Source organism: Palaemon carinicauda, chromosome 15, assembly GCF_036898095.1.
Source record: "Palaemon carinicauda isolate YSFRI2023 chromosome 15, ASM3689809v2, whole genome shotgun sequence".
Taxonomy (NCBI): domain Eukaryota; kingdom Metazoa; phylum Arthropoda; class Malacostraca; order Decapoda; family Palaemonidae; genus Palaemon; species Palaemon carinicauda.
The window spans coordinates 16,294,854-16,300,525 of NC_090739.1; the positions used below are offsets into that span (position 1 = coordinate 16,294,854).

Sequence of the window (5,672 nt, forward strand, 5' to 3'; positions counted from 1 at the left end):
TTTTCCCTTTGCCTACACACAAACCGAAGAGTGTGGCCTATTCTTTACACATTCTCTTCTGTTCTTATACACCTGACAACACTGAGATTATCAAACAATTCTTCGTCACCCAAGGGATTACTTCACTGTAATTGATCAGTGGCCACTTTCCTCTTGGTAGGGGTAGAAGGGACCCTATAGCCATGGTAAGCAGCTCTTCTAGGAGAAGGACACTCCAATATCAAACCATTGTTCTCTAGTCATGGTAGTGCCATAGCCTCTGTACCATGGTCTTCCACTGTCTTGGGTTAGAGCTCTCTTGCTTGAGAGCACACTCGGACACAATGTTCTATCTTATTTCTCTTCCTCTTGTTTTGTTGAAGTCTTTATAATTTATATAGGAGATATTTATTTTAATGTTAATGTTCTTAAAATATTTTAGTTTTCCTTGTTTCCTCTCCTTACTGGGCTATTTTCCTTGTTGGAGCCCTTGGGCTTATAGCATTCTGCTTTTCCAACTAGGGTTGTACCTTAGCAATTAACAATAATATACTGAATTGCTAATAATAACACACCAAGCCTAGCATCTCAATTTCCTAAACACTTACAAAAAATTAATATTTCAACATTCACTGAAACATGTTCTTCAAGGAGGCAATTACACATGTATACATTTTTCAAAATACACATTTTTCTTGAACTGGATAGTGATGGAGGAGTTCAACTTTCTTGTAACTATGCAAGTCCTTGGGAGTGTGATTGCTTTGGGGGCTTGCTATGACATTTTGACGAAAAGCTCAGGGTAATCTACAGAAGAAGAAGTGCAGTTGCTAGCCTCAATCTCCTTTTCTTAACCACAACAAATGCTTGTACCCGTATACAGAAGGGTGGGCTTCTGGGCGATAGTTTGGGATTAAAAGTGATCCCAAAAATTTTCAGTCTTTATATTGAGCCATGATGTCCAGCATCTCACCACTCTTACAAGCATAGTAGGGCATTGTTTCAAACTTGAGCATGAATAGAACTGCAGTAGAACTTGGGCATAGGCAACTGATTTATCAGTTTATTGCTTCTAAGAAAGTAGCACATGCTCTACAAAATTGTTGCATTGCAGATCTTACTTAAACCACAGCATCCTCATTCTCCAAGCTAGTTCAATGCTGCCATGGGGAAGAATGAATGATTTTAGTTTCAGTTCAGAAGAAAATTCTCCTTTCACTAATCTTAGTAACCGAGTGCATATCAAAAGAAAGGAAGTTTCATAGGCAGTTGCAATGTTGTCATCTAATGACAAGTCTGAGAATAAGATAAAAAGGAGTTTTTTTTCAGAAAGGACAAATCTAATATACTAGGAAAAGGAAAAGGAATCAAAGTTCAGAAATAATTCAAGTCTTTCTAAGCTATTAGAGAAAGGTAAATTGGATTAGATTAAGAATTTGAATCATATTGCCTGGCGCTGACGTAGAGGAGGCCATTCCATGCCCATGAGCAACTCGGTGGCAGGGGTTGAACAGGCAGTTTCAGTACGAAGCAAAAGTTAAGCGACTGGATAGACAAATGGCAGGAAGGGAATAAAAAATCGTTCTCTTTTCGTACAATTTATTATAATAATATTAAAACTGAAGTAAACAATCCATAGTTTTCCCATTAAACACTAAACAAAAAAAAAGGTTGCATAGGTCCCTGTCTTTAGTGGGCTCCTGCTTTAGCTGGGTCCCAGGGATTCAACCTAGTCAGTCTTATGGTTAATGGGGCCTTAGCTCTAAAGACATTCAAGTAATGTGATGGGTCTATATCTACCACCAGAGGAAAAGGATAATCAAGCTTGATAATTATTACTATCACTAGTGACATTCTTGATTCTAGAAGTCTTTTATTATACAGTATAACATTAATCTTGTTTGATGGCTATGATATTTTGTCAAGAAGTCCCCGTCCGGAGAGAAACCCCAAGCAATCTACTGAAGAATGCAAAAAACTTCTCCAACGCTATGCTTCATAAGAGAATATTAGTCAAGCTAAAGAAATGACCAGTGTAACAACTAGCTTAAAAGACTTTGTTTATCCTTCTACGTTCAGACACAAATTCTATCCTTTCTGTCTGGAATACCACAGTATGCAGTCCTCATTGGAATCCATCTAACAATGATAACCGGTTGCTCACTTCACCCCAAAGACATTTCATAATTCCTATATCATTGTATAAGAAGTGCATAAATTCTCTCTGTTCAACTGCGGACTTTGCTTCCATTGCCTCACTAATAAGTTGTTCTAAATGAAAAGACAGGTCTTGAAAGATTTCTTTAACTAATAGAATTCCCTTTTTGGCATTCATCAGCAAACTTTCAACAAACTGTAACTGGTTTTCTATTGCTTTGAAAATCCTATGAAATTCTGTTAACTCTAAAACTTCATCTTGTAAAATTTCAGCTTTCCTTTCAGATGCATGGAGGCGCATGTCATAAACAGTGATATCCTGTTCTATCAACTTTATCTCTTGCTCTAGGATGGCAATGCTTTGTTGATAGGATGATATTCTCCTTTGTAATTGCCTGGCATAATTGTTATTATTACCAAAAAGGTTGTTTAGAATCCATCCAACTACCATGACACCACCAATGACTGGAATTGCAGGAGGCACTGCCCTTTTTGACCTCTGATGACGGAGGCTATTGAGTTTTCTGTCTGCCTCCATCTTTCTCTGTTGCACATTTGCTAAGTTTCCTTTTGCTGTTTCCCTTCTCTTTGAAAAAATTATCTTTTCTCTCTCCAAGGCCTCTTTAACTCTCTCATTTTCTATCTTGTCTTTCTGTAACATTTCAGTTGCAACTTGCACAACATTTATATGCCTCTTAAATTTACCGTAATCTTCACGAATCTTTTCTTCAAAGGAGAAAGTTTTACTCTCGGATTCTACAACTTTCAGCATTAATTCTTCAACGTCATTCCTAACAAATTCAAGGAATCCTAAGATCTTTTGGATTTCATTTTTTATTGAAAACTCCTCATATACCTTTCGCAGTTCACTAAAATCATTCCTTAAATACTCGAGACGGATCAGTTCATCGGGATTTGGAGACAGTAAAGTTCGCAACTCTGTAATGTTTGCTTCGGTATCAAACCATATTTCTCTTGAGCTGATTGTTAATTTTTTCTTACCATTCAAAATCCCTCCAACCTTCTGCATAAAAACTGTAAATCTATTAATAAACTTTGCCTCAAAGTTCTTAGCTAAAAGTAGAACCTCTTTCATGGCATCAAAAACACCGTTTTGGTTCCGCCACATTTTGACATTGCTTTTAGCAATTTGCAGATCCATGTTATACTCTTCCAAAATCTTGAGATAATTCCTTTGCTGCAGACTTAGTAACTCTTGGGGTTCAATTATTTGTAAATGAGCTATGTAGTGGTCAATATGGGAGATTTGGGCGTGAATAATATTGGCTTCACTGATTATGTTGTTAGCAGTTTCTCTACAAACGAGGGTTGGAATCCCAGCAAATTTACCTAACCTCTTACTCTTCAAGGAACTGGAGTCCCCTTTGGCCTTGAAAATTAACAGTGGTTCCTCTTCTGAAGCTTCTTGCACAAGTGTATTGAGTATTTTCTTGGCATCGGTAATTGATACAGCAGATGGGGAAAAAACACAAATGCTAATTTCCGCATCAAAAGTCATTCCATGAGGGCAGCTATATGTAAAAATAGGTTCATTTGTGCTACTATTTTCTTTGTTTCCGCACAGGTAAAAATCTGTACGAGAACCTGCAAGGCAAAAATATTTTGGTTGCTACAAAACATAAGCATTTCATAGAGAAAACATACTATTTCATATATAGATTCAAATTTCGCTGCGGAGTATCAGCACTAGCCTATTGGATTTAATCTAAGAAACCACAAAAAGTATCGAGTGAGATTAAATACTCCCACTGCCTATCAAGAAGCCAGAACCTCAATACTGGACCACAAAGAATTCAGCATCATTCACAATATTTCAATATCACAATAGGATGTGTGAGGTCTCAAAACTACCTAATAGGGATACTTGATTCATAGAAGCTGTTTAGATTGCTTCCACAAAGAATAATCTTACCTGGAATAGGAAAGAGTCCAGCGTTATCATTACACGAGAGATGTGGACGACTGTTATGGAACAGTGAACCTGAGATGCCTTTAATTGAGAATTCCAGTCTAGACATGATTAAGTCTGCTGTTTCGTTGCGAGAATGGTGTCTTGCCTTTCCCATGAGATGATGGACATGGGGAGATGAATTCCATTGCCCCTGCTCTCCTGCATATTAAGGTGATAAGAATTACAATAAACCTCTATTCCCACCTCCACCGTACCTAATAATGATAATAATAACTATTGTTTATTATCTGTATTTCTATCACTGGAAGAACTGCTTTGAACATGATCAAAACATCTAGAATTTCTGAAAAATATCTCCTTGAAACATTGAAGTTTCTTCTCCGACTGCTGTTACTCTAAGTAATGATGCTGAGAGAGCACTAGAGTGACTATCAAAACATACAGTACCTTTACTCTCAGTACTCAGAGATAATGCAAAGTTCTTGTCTTCACAACATGTCAATATAAGTCTTTAACTATCTAAGCTAACCAGATAATTTCCCATCATACATCCCTATAACAAGATCTTGGAGAGAGGATAAGGAGGTGGAGCAGGGTTGGAGAAAGAAGCCAAGCGGGTGATCTGTGGAGACGTGGCACCAGTGGGGGGAATGCTGTTTAAAACAAGGTGCCTTCTCCTGTTGTCCAATTCACGCTGTTTTGAGTATAGTATACAAGACACAAAAACTGATCATAATACGAAAAACAATAAAATGAGTCATGAATCCATAATTACCTTGAACTGAAGAGGAAATCAAAAGCAGAGTCGTAAGAATCCCACAGGATATTGGTATCATCCTTGGAAATACAAATTGAAGTGAACCGTAGCAGGTGATACAGAACTATTCCTGAAAGTAAACATAAATGTTATACAACACATGATTATTTTTTTGTGGCTAAGTAGCCTGAAAACCATTTCAAAATAATATATCTCAATACAGCCAAGAAAGAAAAACAAATATTATGAATCAGTCCCTTATGAAATAACTATTATTATTACTTGCTGGGTTATAACCCTATTTGGAAAAACAGGATGCTATATGCCCAAGGGCTCCGACGGGCAAAAAAGCCTACTGAGGAAAGTAAATAAGGAAATAAACTACATAGGATAAGAGAAGTAATAAATAATGTGAAATATCTTAATATCAGTTACAATGTTAAAACAGACCTTTTTATATATATAAACAATGACGAGATAATAGTGTGCCCGAGTGAACTTTCAAGCAAGAGAACACTAACCCAAGACAATGCAAGATCATGGTACAGAGGCTATGGCACTGCCCAAGACTAGAGAATAATGGTTTGATTTTGGAGTGCCCTTCTCCGAGAAGAGTTACTTACCATAGCTAAAGAGTCTTCTACCCTTACCAAGTGGAAAATAGCCAGTGAACATTTACAGTGCAATAGTTAACCCTTGAGAAAAGAAGAATTTTTGGTTATCTTAGCGTATGTAAGGAATAGGGCAGACTACTCGGCGTATGTGTGGGCAAAGGAAAATTGAGCCATAACCAGAGAGGAATCCAATGTAGTATAATCTGGTCAGTTAAAGAACCCAATAACTCTT

General features: G+C 37.1%; 1 protein-coding gene across 1 annotated transcript in view; it reads right to left on the minus strand.

Annotated features, from left to right (window-relative positions):
* Positions 1–1,561: 1,561 nt before the first annotated feature.
* Positions 1,562–5,672, minus strand: part of LOC137654485 (repetitive organellar protein-like) — a 7,663-nt gene continuing 3,552 nt past the window's right edge. The window contains exons 2-4 of the mRNA XM_068388148.1: positions 4,845–4,956; positions 4,070–4,267; positions 1,562–3,741 (exon numbers count right to left, since the gene is read on the minus strand). Of these exons, the coding sequence (XP_068244249.1) occupies positions 2,105–3,741; positions 4,070–4,267; positions 4,845–4,905 (1,896 nt within the window). The 5' untranslated portion in view covers positions 4,906–4,956 and the 3' untranslated portion in view covers positions 1,562–2,104. The remainder of the gene's footprint in view (positions 3,742–4,069; positions 4,268–4,844; positions 4,957–5,672) is intronic.